Genomic DNA, 13,216 nt, shown 5'->3' on the forward strand with positions numbered 1-13,216 from the left:
TATAATTTAGAATTGGGTGACTTTAAATTGTCTCCTCTTGGATGAAGTGTATTTCACTTCACATCACTATAACTTATTCATATTGCCGTGACCTTACTGCCTCATATCTCCAGAGCTCCCAGAAGAGCCCACAGTAACAGCTGACAAGCAGAACAACTGCCAAGGAAATGGAGGCTTTTACAGAGCAAAGAAACATTTGTAAATGGATGCACCTCACTAATCTTAACTGGTGCCAAACACACACACAACTCATTTTCTGAGTAAATATATGCACTTTTACACACATATATGCCACTTCTCATATGGCACAAACAGGAGTCTTTCCATTCACAATGTCCACAGAGGCCCAGCAGCAGGCATATTTTACAAATTGATGACATGGGCATCCAAGAGTCCTTACCACCATCTGACACTCACACAGCAGCTCTCCCATCTCTATAATGGAATGTGGCATCTCCATTTCCTTAACCTCATATTAGTGTTCATGCACCTGCACAGTGACAGCCATTCCAAGGTCAATGTGATGAGCATGGAACTGATTGGATTGAGAGCCTTTGCCAAATGCATAACCATTAAACCCAGCTTCAAAAAGAAGATGAGACTAAGCAGCTAGAGAAAGGAGGAACTGTTCCTTTCAGCAGCAGCACAGAAACATGACAACATCACAACTACACACTTATATTACAGGCTCTTAAATTCTCTGTTCGGAATCACAGAAATTCTAGGTTGGAAGAGACCTTTAAGATCATCGAGTCCAACCCATGTTCTAACACCTGAACTAGATCATGGCACCAAGTGCCACATCCAGTCTTTTTTTAAACTCGAGGGATGGTGACTCTACCACCTCCCTGGGTAGATGATTCCAGTATTATGCCTAGAAACCTTGCTTTACTTTTCAGCAGGGCATAGATACTCCATATTTTGACAACAGACAGCAACCTAAAGTCTCAGACTGTGCCATCTTAGAGGAGCAGAACATAAAGGTTCACAAGAAAGTCCATTTGAGATGCACCAACCAGACATATGCATGCTGCAGTCCCACAAGGCCCCTACACTCAGGGAACAGCAGCATGTATGCTGGAATGCACACAATTCCAAGTGCAACACAAAGCATGATGTTCTAGCAGCTTTACTAAAAGCACAGGACAACTTGACAACAGTAATAAATTGCCTGACAGTATATGAAACATGTACCAAGTGCCCTGTTCCACACAAAAGAGCTCAACCCTGTATCACAACTCAAACAGGAATGCCTTCAGATCAGAAAGACTGAGACAGAAACTCTCTTCTCACCACTGAAACTGTACTGATGCATGGAAGGGAACATAAAAGTCTTGCTCCAATGTCAGCTTACAAAGCAGCTCATATAGAAAAGAGCTGCTAGGAAAAACCAAAAACCACCCCAGGAAACAGACCAGAACTGAGGACACACCTCATCCCAAAGGAATGCCTTTGCCATAGTGCTTCAGACATAGCAGGGAGAATGACTAACCTGGCACTGGGGAAGCAAAGTCACATCCCTCTCTATACACAGTGTCAGGTTCAGCCAGAGGATCAGAGTGAGCTTAGCACATCTTCAGGTTTGGTATCCCTTGAGAGACATCAGCTACAGGCTTGAAACCAGGCTTCCCAGGTGACAGGCCAAGTATTCTATTCTCCAGGTCAACAGCTCCTAAGGCACTATTCAGAAATCACTCATTCTCTGCAACAGGCCTGTGAAAACACACTGCCTTTTTGGTCATCACTCTGCTCAGAACCCCCAAGGAGATGTAGAAGCATTAAGGTCTGCACTGGGGCGCAACTCAACAATTTGGTATCACACCCACGGGGACGCCGCACCATGCCGGATAGCGTTTCCCTGGAGCGGCCGGCAGCGCCCAGGGAATACAACCACAGGCACAGATACAACACAAAGAACACAGCTCAAGTAGGACACACCTAGTCTGTCACAGTGAGGACCAAACATGCAGGTGAACTCAAAGGCCTTTAGTTCTTCCTTTAGAGGAAGATTCCCTTGAGGATAAAAAGATTATGCAAAAGTTCCAAGACACTGTGTTCAGGCAGAACAGCTCTCCTGTCAGTTATACAGAAAGTTTCAAGATGGATACAAACACGAGGAAAGTATTTAAGGTTCCTGCCCAGTATTTGTGGAGCAGAAAGCTGAAGCCATGACTGCTTCCACCCCAAAGCTACACCTTCGCTTCTGGTCCACTCACCCTGGCTAGAGTCCCATTTCAGCTCAGACAATCTAACCTAAAACCTGGAGCCATGCTCAAGAAAGCAGTCTAGCACTTAGAGCCTGTCTCTCACACAATGCTTTGAACAGATTTTAAAGTGTCTGTCCATGCCTCTTTAGGATGTCAGTGCTTTGCACAAGAAGTGGCTAACTGTAAAGAAATAAAGATTCTCCTTATCCTAATAATTCCCCTGATTAAACCCAGCATGCTTCATGAGTTCATTAGGAGGCTCCTCTTACTCTCCTGGACTATATAACTGCTTCATTGCAAACTCGTACAAACAAATCTGAACTTTGTAGTCATCCAGAAAGTATATCCCTAGGCAACAGGCAAATAAATTCCAAGTAGCAGTCACCATAAGGCACATAGAGTAGACAGACAGATACATAGTCCACTCTAACACATGAATCACTGTACAGGAATGAGAATGCTTGTCTTGTTTTTTACCATCCACAAGATTTCTAGTAAGATATATGTTAAGCTTTGCATGACTTCTTCTACGGCAAAAAAGCTTACAAGCACACAAGTTATCAAGTAGATATTATCCATAAAATACTTGAAATCTTTGCCTAAATGAATGCAACTTCCCTTTGGTGTCAATAGAAGTTGCTAGGAATGAAAACAGAGCATCCAAGATATCAGCAGAATGTGCTCCAATGAATGTACTGATACTTAAACCAAACATTTATCTCTGCCTGTACAGAAATGCTAATAATGCTTTTAAAAGTATCAAAGCATGTATGAACAGCCATCTCTATCCAGTGTCTGTAAATGCTATTCAAATTGAGCTTAGCCTGAACAGGATGAGGCAGCCTAATTTGCACCAAAAAATTAGTAAAGTGTAGCAAGAGAGACACTTTGGGGTCAATTTTCACAGCAGCATGATGACCCAAAACTATTAATAAGTTTGTACAGTACACAAAGAAATTGTGGATCCACATTACGTAACACAAGTGTAAGGAATTTCTAAGGTAGAGAGAAAGGAAGCAAAGCACTTAGTCAAAAAGAGAAACAAGGACAACGGAGAAGAAAAAGTCTCTTTTGGAGATTGCTAAATATAACAATGTACAGACAATAATATCAAGAAGTTTTTAATGGATTTTCTGAGATTCACTACAGTTCCCAGGCATGAAAAACAGCCTATATCATACCTCAAGGCCCTAAAAAACTTTTTATATGCCTAATAGAGGTAAAAGTGTATTTTTGAGCACCACAAAACTAACCTAAAATCTCATACAAGGGCAAAATTTAGCATTATTCATAGACAAGAATTTTGCTTGGAGAACCACATAAAATTAAACATTAAACCAGAACTTGTGGCCCTTTCTATACTTTAAAAAAGTCTAGTACATTTTGCTGAAGTTTGACTGAGATAATACAGAATGCCAAGTACAAAAACTGATGTAAAAGTTTGTCACTTTCTTGAAACAGTTTTCTATTCTGCCTCCTTCATCTTTACAGAAAGAAGTAAGTGCTGTCAAAAGAAATTTCACAGGACCTGGTGTTTTTAGCATGACATGCTTTAAATAAAGTGTATTTGAAGTCTCATACAACATATGCTGTAAAGTTTGTAGCATATTTTTCAATTATCAAAACTGATTTAATCTCCTTGTTATAAATGTAGTATTAGAATGATGTAATAAAAAGCTATTATTCAGTACCCATAGCTGTAATGCATGTGTCACAAGACCTTGGACCCACACATGGAGTTTAAACTCCCAATTAAATAATAAACTTGTGTAATATGCTGCAAAAATTATCCTCTAAACTATCCAGATAAAGTCTAATTACAGCTTATCAAACTAACCTTTACCTCTGGGATAGCATGAAACAGATGTGTAGCTCAGACAGTTATACCATCTTCAGATGTCTCATTCACATCCCAAATGAATACAAGCTTACTCAGGGGTTTGCAGACCCTAATTCTACGTGCTTTCACATAACTTGAAGGGAAGTTCTTCCCAAACGTTTGACTCTTTCTAATAATAACTCGTCTTTGGAAGAGAGTCCGCAAAGATCCTAAATTAACCTATTTCAACGGGAATGCCAGAGACCTCTGTGGAAGCAGAGGGCAGGAACGCACCCAGGCGGGCAGCAAGGCGGTGCTGTGCCGGGCCCTGGCACACCCACGGGGACGCCGCACCATGCCGGATAGTGTTTCCCTGGAGCGGCCGGCAGCGCCCAGGTGAGCGGGAAGCCGGAGCGCTCAGCCCGGCCCGGCGGCAGCGGGGTGGGGTGCCCGGGGCGCTGCGAGCGCTGCGGCCCCGGCCCCGCTCCCGGCCGGCAGAGGCGGCTCCGCGGAGCCGCGCAGCGAGTGCGGTACGCCCGAGGGCGGCGCGGACCACGGCCGAGCACGGAGCGTCCCCAGCCCCATCCCGGGGCCGCCCCGGCGCTCCCCGCGGCGAGGGCCGCCTCCTTACCGGCACAGCTCGGCGAAGGCCTGGAAATTCAGTTTCCTGATCTTCTTCTCGCTCAGCCAGTATCCCACCCGCTTCCCCTTCAGGAAGGTCTGCATGGTGCCGCCCCGCGAGCAGGCGACCAGTCCGGGGCGGCGGGGCAGCGCGGCTGCCGCTCGCACTCGGCGCCTGCCAAACGACGGCTGGAAAAGAAGCGGAGAAAGGAGGATCAGCCGGTTCCCCGCGGCGGCCGCTGCTCCCCGCCCGCCCCGCTGAACCGCCGAGCCGCGCCGCGCCAGGGGCAGCCCCCGGCAGGCGGGCAGCCCCGACAGGCCCTTCCCCGCACCGGCGGGCAGCTCGCCGAGGCACTGAGAAGCCGCTCCCCGCACCAGCCCCGGAGCGCCCAGCCGAGCAGGCACGCCGCCGCTGCCGCCCGCCCCGCGGCACGCCCGCCCGCACGGACCCCGCCGCCGAGTTCGCCTCCGTGCCCCCCGCCGCCGCCGCTGCTGCTGCTGCCGCCGCTGCCGCTGCTGCTGCTGCGCGGCCGCGGTGCTGCTGGTGCTGCTGCAGCCGCTCAGCTCCCCATTTGCCCGCTATTCTCAGCCGCCTCCACTTCCTCCTCCTCCGGGCCGTCCCCTCCGCTCCGCTCCCACCCACCTCGCGGGGCGGCACCGGGACGCTCCCGCCCCGCCGCAGCACCGCGGGGCCGCGCCCGCCCCCCGGACTCGGCTCCGCCGCCGCCAGGGGGCGCGCGCGCCGCCGCCTTAAAGAGATAGCGCCCCTTTCTGGGCCTGGCCGGCCGGGGCCCGGGGGCGTGGCCGCGGATGCCCCAGGGATTTTGGTTTCCTAGGGAGGAACGTTGTACACAGTACTTACACCTCCTATGGGTGCTCCTGAAAGTACTTGGTCACTACATCTTTCACAGAAAAAATGTTCTAAGTAAACATGAGTCTTCACTGCAGAGCCTTCTTCCAGAATTTGCAAGTATCTGCAGGGATTAAACAGAGTTTGCAATAATGGCTATTTGATATTTAACTTTCTTTTGCAAGAGGCAGAAGGCAGGCAATGCAAGCAAGGACTGGCATTCTAATTTTTGGGTTGTGGATCCTTAAATACTCATATGAGGCAGGTGTTCTGTGCTTCATTTTAGAGGAAGAATCAGTCTGAATTACTGTGCTGTCTCATAGCAAAGTATCATTTCCCCCTTTTTGTTTTTCCCCTTCATCTGAAACGATCACGTTTTCAGTCTGAACATTTTTCTCTGTCTCTCCAGGAATGGAAAGCACAGCCTTTACAATAACGATGTCCTTCAGAGAGGGGTTGGATTGCAGTACCTGCAATCCTGAGCTGAGGTGCAGATGATGCTTCTGTGATGACGCTTTCTGTGAAACCAGCCCCGGAGCCCTGTGCAGTGGGAACTGCTCAGCGAGTTCTGCTGACTCACAGTGCCACAACAAATGCGGTTTTATAACTCCAGCAGAGTACTGGAAAATAAAAAAAGTACTGGTGGAAGTATCCATGCAAAGGAAAGGGTGAAAGCCCTATGAAATATGAAAGGGGTAATTGATTTAGGGAGTTGGTAGAAAGCATTTTACATTCCTGTCATTACTCACATGAACAGTGCAGTCATCTTGACCCAAGGGTATATTGGAAAATAGGCAAGGGATGGAACCACCTGCAAAGACCTCATACCAAAGGTTTTTTAAAATTTGTATCATAATATGTTTTCTCCATTTGTGGCTGCTTTGAGGAATAAATAGCTTTCTTTTTCTCCTTCATCTTATTTGCCACTGCTTTGTTCTAATCTTTATTTTACCGAACACTTTTTATCTTAATCATATTCACACATTTTTTCAATTTATTAATTAATGTAATTAGAATTAGTAAATGTACTTTGACAAAATGATTCCTGTTGCAGAATGTTTCACTGGTATTTGAACATTTTATGGGAGCATGGTAATTTTGGAAAAAAGTTGTAACTCAAAAATACAGGACTTTATCAAACATTATCATATTAATATAAGAATCCTGAAACAAATTGACTTGGGTTTCTTGTTATGAAGTGTTTTTTCTTGCCAATATCAGTGCTTTATTTCAGCTATCATTTCACTGGGCTTATTTTAGACTTTATTAAAATTTGCATCAGTATATTAAGCTCAAAATTTATATTTGTATCAGAATGGAATATGAATGCATTGAAATATGAAATTGTTGAAGCCAACTACCAAAATTATTTATTTCTGAATGTTTTTTCTTTAAGAAATATCATGGCTTCAGACCAATCTGAAACACAGTCTGCAGAGACAGAAATATTTATGTACTTTTTTCCAGATGCAGGAGAGCAGGTTTTTAGAGGTGTTGTGCATTCCTAACTCCTGTGGAAATGAAGCACATGCACTAAAAAGGAGGAATTTGCTTTGTTCCAATACAAACTTGTATGACATATATCAAAGACCAGGTTCAATCTTAGGAAGGAGAAAGCTGGGAAATGCCTTCATTTTAAGCTATACTTTTTGAATCTTAACCCTTGAACAACTGCAGATGTGGGAAACATTTTACCTGATGTGCCTCTGTACTGCATCTTGCTGTACAATTTTGCTAAATAAATTACAATCCTGTGTTTACATTGCAGAGCTTGTTCAGGCAATGCCAAACCTGTGACCACAGGAAGCCCCAGGGTAATATTTATGCAATTCCTGATCAGGAGCAAGCTGACTATTCCTGTTACTTTCTGTGGCCCAACTCTGTAGGCTGCAGCTCATGAGCTGCTTCATGCTAATTAAAGGGGTGAGGGTTGATTAGGATCTTGAGCCCTCCAGCAATCAGAACTATCTTCATCTTAGCTTCAGCTACAGGCCAAAGCAGGTTTCCCTTGTTTAGCTGGAACCTCTCACACCTTGTCTTCTAACCCTTTCAACAAATACAGGAGCTCTGACAAAGCTGGTTACTTGCAATGTGGCACAAGTTAGTGAAATTCCATGGAAATTCATTTTAGGATAATATGAGACATCCCCACTTAATTAGTTATCAAAGTATATTTTCTCAGTATTTTTAAAATTATTTTTCAGCACCTGGCAGAAGTCACAATAGGATCTTTTGCAATGAGCAGAAAGAAGGTGGTGAAGTGATTTACATTGCCTGCAGTTTAGGGTTTTTACTTTTATTTGCATTTTTAATTATTACAAGACAGTTGTTACTCTGCTGTGGATGGACAGGAGGGCGGGCTGAGCCTTCTGTATCAGAACAGGTCTCCCCTTTCTCCAGTCAGCCAAACCACCAAGTCAGACCCTGTGCTAACACAGCACTGCTGGAGTGAGGTTGTAGGTAGGAGGGAACACAAGGAACACTCTGCATGTGCTGCACTGCAGCCTCTGGGCCCTGAGAGAGACTCAAAGAGTAGTCCAGGTGGCACACAGCATGTGGAACTTGTCATCACCAGTGAGGCAGCCAGAGATAAATGTATGAGAAGCATGATGGGCTGCCATTTCCTCAGCTCTCTGCTACCTCTACAACTGCTTAATCATTGCAAGATTCATCAAAAGGACAGATAAGATTTCTTTCACAGCGGTTCACTAGAGGATGTGCATGACAGAAGCTAAGTTTATACAATTTATGTTTGCTTTTTGCCCCATTTCTGGCAAAACACATACCTGCAGCTATTGCCTGGAAACTTTTCTGACTGTGCTCTTGGCCAGCAGCTTTTAAATGATAAATCAGTGAAGGTTAGTCCTGGGGGTGAAAGCTCATTTCTGATGTTTGAATTCAAACATAGCACGGCTATCCCTTGCCAAGGGCCACAGGACACCTGCCCATTGTGGGGCTCTGGTCATGGCTCCCAGGAGGGACCCTTCTAGCACCTGATGCTGCCCAGCTGCTCTGCTCTGAGGGACTGGGTGCCTGTGGAGAGAGCACAGCTGGAAATCAGGCCTTGCCAGCTGGAAATCAGACAGTTATTGTACACACAGCTAAATCAGGTGTTGCTGCTCAGAGCCACAGTCCCTCCAGAAGCTGACATTTATTCTCACTTTCTGCCACACCCTCCTTCACGACAGTCCATGTGCTTATGTGGCTGTGCAAGAACAGAATAAGGGAGCCAGGAACTTAGGCGGACTTAAACAAACCCAGAAGTTGCCAACAGTATTTCAGTCTTAGCCTAAACCAACTCCTTAGTCTGTATCACCATTCTTTTTCCTGCCTGGTTATAGTGGCACAAGGCAGTGAATGGGTTGGAAAAAAGAAGCCAGGAAGAGAAGGCATCAAACTGTCTCTTTTGGTGGCAATCCTACTTCACAGCAGCAGCAGGGATGGGGAAGGAGTGGTTCACCTCTACTCCCCCACTCACCTGACAACCTATGCAGTTTATACTTCAGTATTCTGATTTTATAAAGAAAAGAAGGATTATTGAGTACTGCCTGCAGCTCTTTGGTATTTCTAATCTTTTAGAGATCAGAAGAAGAAAGAAATTCAGCTAGAAAAGCTCAAAAACCTTAAAAAAGAGAATAACAATGTCTGGCAGATGACCAGCCCATGCAGGGCCATTCAAGGATTCCTGAGCTAGCACCAGCCTCAATGGAGTGCTGCTTAGATGGCCACCTGTCACACTGAGAGCACAGCAATCTCTTCTGTTCCAGCCACGAAAACAGGATAACTAAGGGTTTTTTTGAAAGTGCAAGCAAATCACCTTTATGAGAAGGTACATCTTACTTTATGTAAAAAAGTAAGCTTACTTTAAAGCTCAAAAAGTTTTCTGTCCTGAGCTCTGATGAATGTGTATGCTGCAGGAAAGTAAGAAAAGGCCTGGCTGCCAAGTTTGCTTGCTTGTCATGTAACATGCTGGGGACAGACTCTGTATAAGCCCAGGAAAGCATTTCACCAGTGAATAAAGAATTTAAAGCCACAAAAAAAAAATCTATGTGACCAAGACAAAAGATGACAAAGTCCTGTGCCAGTATAATTATGTCAGTTGGGGCAGATTTTTTAAACTGAGTAACTTCTGCTAGTCAAAACCCAACTGTGGACACAGACACACAGCTACATTACTGTAGCTCTCTTGCCTTTTACTATGGCAAGCAGCTCCGTGGAAATAATGCTCATGCAAACTCTGTCAATGCAGACATATGGAGACATATACTTTGGTTGTTGCTTCAGTGTAGTTAAAATGATTCAAACTTTATGTGCAAGGAAATCCTGAAAGATTGTTCTCTGAAGGATTTGGGTGACCTCACAGTTTATCAAGGTTTGGATTGAGACTTGGATAAGGACTAGGCTGCAGTGAGGTTTTCCACCAACAGTTTCATGCTAAGAGAGTTATTCTGCTTATAGCTGTGATTTTTTAATCAGGTGGTTTTAAGTACCTATAACAACTCTGGGAGCATGCTTACAGCAAAATGAGCCATCTTACCACATATTTTGCATTGCTGTAATTTATTATTTTAAAAAAAGTAGCTATTTTAATATAATGAATGTAAATCAGACTGACATGGACACATAACTCATATATATAAATTCATATGAAGTGACCTGGACATATATGAATCCTACCACTATTGTCCCATATTTTGCTGGCTTACATCTGTCTTTGCTTCTCCTGGTGAGGACATGTTCAAGGTGACCTAAAGAACATGTCCTCACTCCAGTGGTTCTCCATTTCCATGAGTTGTTTGGGGCTACAGTTGAACATTTTAAACTGCTAAAACTGACAAAACAGGAAAGATACAAATCCGGAATGGGCCACACCATCACTTGCACTTTCTTCTCATGGCTCCAGTGATTGAGGACCCTTTTCCTGTTTTGTTAAATGCTTGGAGTTCACCAGCAGTTCACAGGCCATTGCGCTTGCTGATTTTGTACAGCCCCATCAGGAGATACTGGCTTTCCTCTCTGGGAAGGGCAGCAATTTCCATCTTTTTCAAAAGCTGCCACAATGTACAGTCTTACAAGTGCAAAAAGAATAGATGGAGAAAAGCATTTCCAAAGCCCATGCCAGCAGTATTCCAAAACCAACTAACTATAGTGTATTAAAGAAAAGAAACCCAAACAAACCAAATCCATCTGGCAGTATCCCCAGTATATGAGGATGTTGCAGAAGGAAACACATCATTTTTGTCAGTGACACACAGAAGAAACTCAAGCTTCATCAACAAGTTGTAGAAAAGCTTTTGGAAACAACCCCAATCCTAACCAAAATGAGCTTCCCTTGGACATACAAGAGATCTTTTGGACATGCCACAACTGTCCTGAAGTTAACTCAAGATGCTTCTGGGTGATAATCTAGAAGCACAGCCTGCTTTGAGTTAGGTGCTGTTCCTCTTGTGCTCCCAAACCTTTCATACTTACACACCAATGGTGCACTGACTGGACTCCTACTTACCACTCTCCTAGAGGCAGGAACACAACCTGTCTTGCTCCACCAGTCATCCCCCATCCTTGGCTTTTTCCCACTCAGAGTGCATTCTGAAATATTATCTAATCCCCACACTCAATAACCAAAAGAGGCTTTTTTTTTTCCCTTTTGCTCAAGTACCAGTCTCATATACAAGGATTAAACTATACATGTGCATCTCCTCCACATTACCAACACTCTGTCCTGTAACATCCCATTTCTGCCTCCTACTGCATGCCCTTCTGAAAGAAGAAGGTCATGTAGAAAAGAACTGGAAGTTCAGGAGACAAGTCTTAGAAAACAGGAGCTAATCAGCTGTAATGTAAAAGGAAAAAGGAAAAAAAAAAAGCCAAGCCAAACCACCATCAACAAAAAGAGCTGGAATTAATCAACTGAGACCACAATTTGCTTATAGCTCTGAGCATTTATTAGATGCTTAGGCTTGTAAAGTGAAATAGATAGCTCATTTAGAATCACAAACTTTCAGACATTTTAGATTGCCTAGACCCTGTAAGACACTTGTAGTTGCACAGATGATAAATTCCATTAATACTTGTTGTATCACTGTGCTATTAAATTTATTATCTCACATACTCAGTGCCTGACAGTCTGTAAATAAAGCTTAGGCAATGAGCACATCTGAATGCAGGACTTGTTACAATCCCAGAGTGTCATTTTGGAGCTGCCTGCACAGATACTGCTTCCCAATCACTTTTCTGACAGCTAAAAGGGACACTTCCATTGGCAGGATCACAGCAAATATTCCTAGTGGTTCTGAACAGGCCAATTCTGTGCTTCATATTAATGGATCACATGTACAAGAGCAGCCTTTAGAGTTGAACATACAATGCCAATCCTGCCCTTTGGGATATTCCCTTCTCTCAGAGCTTCTGGAGAGGGGAAGGAATGTTAGTGACTGAATGGATGAAGACTGCTTGCCTTGAGCCTCAGTTTCTGGTGTGACCTCTGAAGAAAGCTTTTCACATGGATGAAAAGTTTGTCCTAACCTGTGCCTATGAAGATTCCCATTGTTTGCTAGGGGATGAGCTAACATTGTACCTATTCCCTTCATCATTACCCAAGTGCCAACTGTCCCAATACATATAGAAGCTCAATGCCCAAAAGAGGTCTATGTACTTGTTTTTGAAACTGTGCAATAAATGCAGATAGATACACACTCTCTCTTTTATTTACTTGGAAAACAAGCTAAACAAATCAAATGGAGGAAAAGTTAGAGGAATGTTCTTCTTGAGCTCTCAGAACTTTGTGTAGTGGTTATTTCTGCTCCATTTGCACCAAGCCTATGAAGTGGGTTTCTTTTTTACACGGAGGCCTGCTAGGAGAAGTCAGACAGGTGGAGGAACACCCTAAACCAGAGGAAAGCCCTCATGCCACCATTTAGATGGCAGGGACCTCAGGATGTGACAAGGAGCTGTCATAAAAGTGTTTCAAGCACTTTAGCAATTTTTCAGCTACTTGGACTATAGAGTTCTCTCAAGAAAATGGTTTTATAAGCCAGAGAATTAGAGTCAGCTCAGATGTCTCGAGGGTAAAGCTGATAGTGGTTTCAGGTTAGATTTTGGCTACTCTGCAAACCAAAAGAGCCTGCCAGAAGGATTGACCACAATTTGTAGGACATCTTCTGAAGATGATGAAGCCTGGATTGGGGTGGGGGAGAATAATACACATGTGGGTCTTGTCAAAGGATCTCACCTACTCAGTCTTGCGAGAATTCAAACCTGAACTCTTTGCTAATCATCTCCACTTGCTATCAATGACAATAGCCCCAAAAGACTGGTTTTCCATCTCTCCACACAGCTGGGGAAAGGAGAACTTGCAGCTGTCACAGACTCTACTACAGTTACAAAACTCTTGTGTTGCTGGCTAACATTGGTGGGGTTTTGGGGGCCTTATTTGTGCAGATTTCCAGAGAAGGGGCATCTACACCTTATGTTCCACTGATCCTCAGGTTAGGGTGGCTGTTTTCACCCACCAGTGCAGTGCTGGCTAACCAAGTCTCTAAGCATTTTTGCTGTGTGAAGCTACTCCAGAAAAGTATCAGGCTGCCTAATTTTACCAAGCTAAAGATTTTCTACTGCTTCAGAGGCTGTTTTGCCAGAGCACTTAGAACTAGCACTTCAAAAACTTGCCAACAACCTGAGAATTATAATTTCTAGCTGGTGAAAAAGGAGTGACAGTAT

The 13,216-nt window shown here is 44.2% G+C and overlaps 1 protein-coding gene across 2 annotated transcripts in view; it reads right to left on the minus strand.

The window, feature by feature from the left end:
* ITPK1 (inositol-tetrakisphosphate 1-kinase) overlaps window positions 1–13,216 on the minus strand; it is a 151,227-nt gene that overhangs the window by 130,511 nt on the left and 7,500 nt on the right. The window contains exons 4-6 of one of the 2 annotated variants that reach the window (XM_058807929.1): window positions 5,968–6,117; window positions 5,510–5,621; window positions 4,658–4,836 (exon numbers count right to left, since the gene is read on the minus strand). In XM_058807929.1, coding sequence (XP_058663912.1) covers window positions 4,658–4,752 — 95 coding nt within the window. In that variant the 5' untranslated portion in view covers window positions 4,753–4,836; window positions 5,510–5,621; window positions 5,968–6,117. Of the gene's footprint in view, window positions 1–4,657; window positions 4,837–5,096; window positions 5,229–5,509; window positions 5,622–5,967; window positions 6,118–13,216 lie in introns of those variants that run through there. The other variant, XM_058807928.1, reaches the window with a different exon arrangement.

The sequence above is a fragment of the Ammospiza caudacuta genome, chromosome 6 (assembly GCF_027887145.1).
Source record: "Ammospiza caudacuta isolate bAmmCau1 chromosome 6, bAmmCau1.pri, whole genome shotgun sequence".
Taxonomy (NCBI): Eukaryota; Metazoa; Chordata; class Aves; order Passeriformes; family Passerellidae; genus Ammospiza; species Ammospiza caudacuta.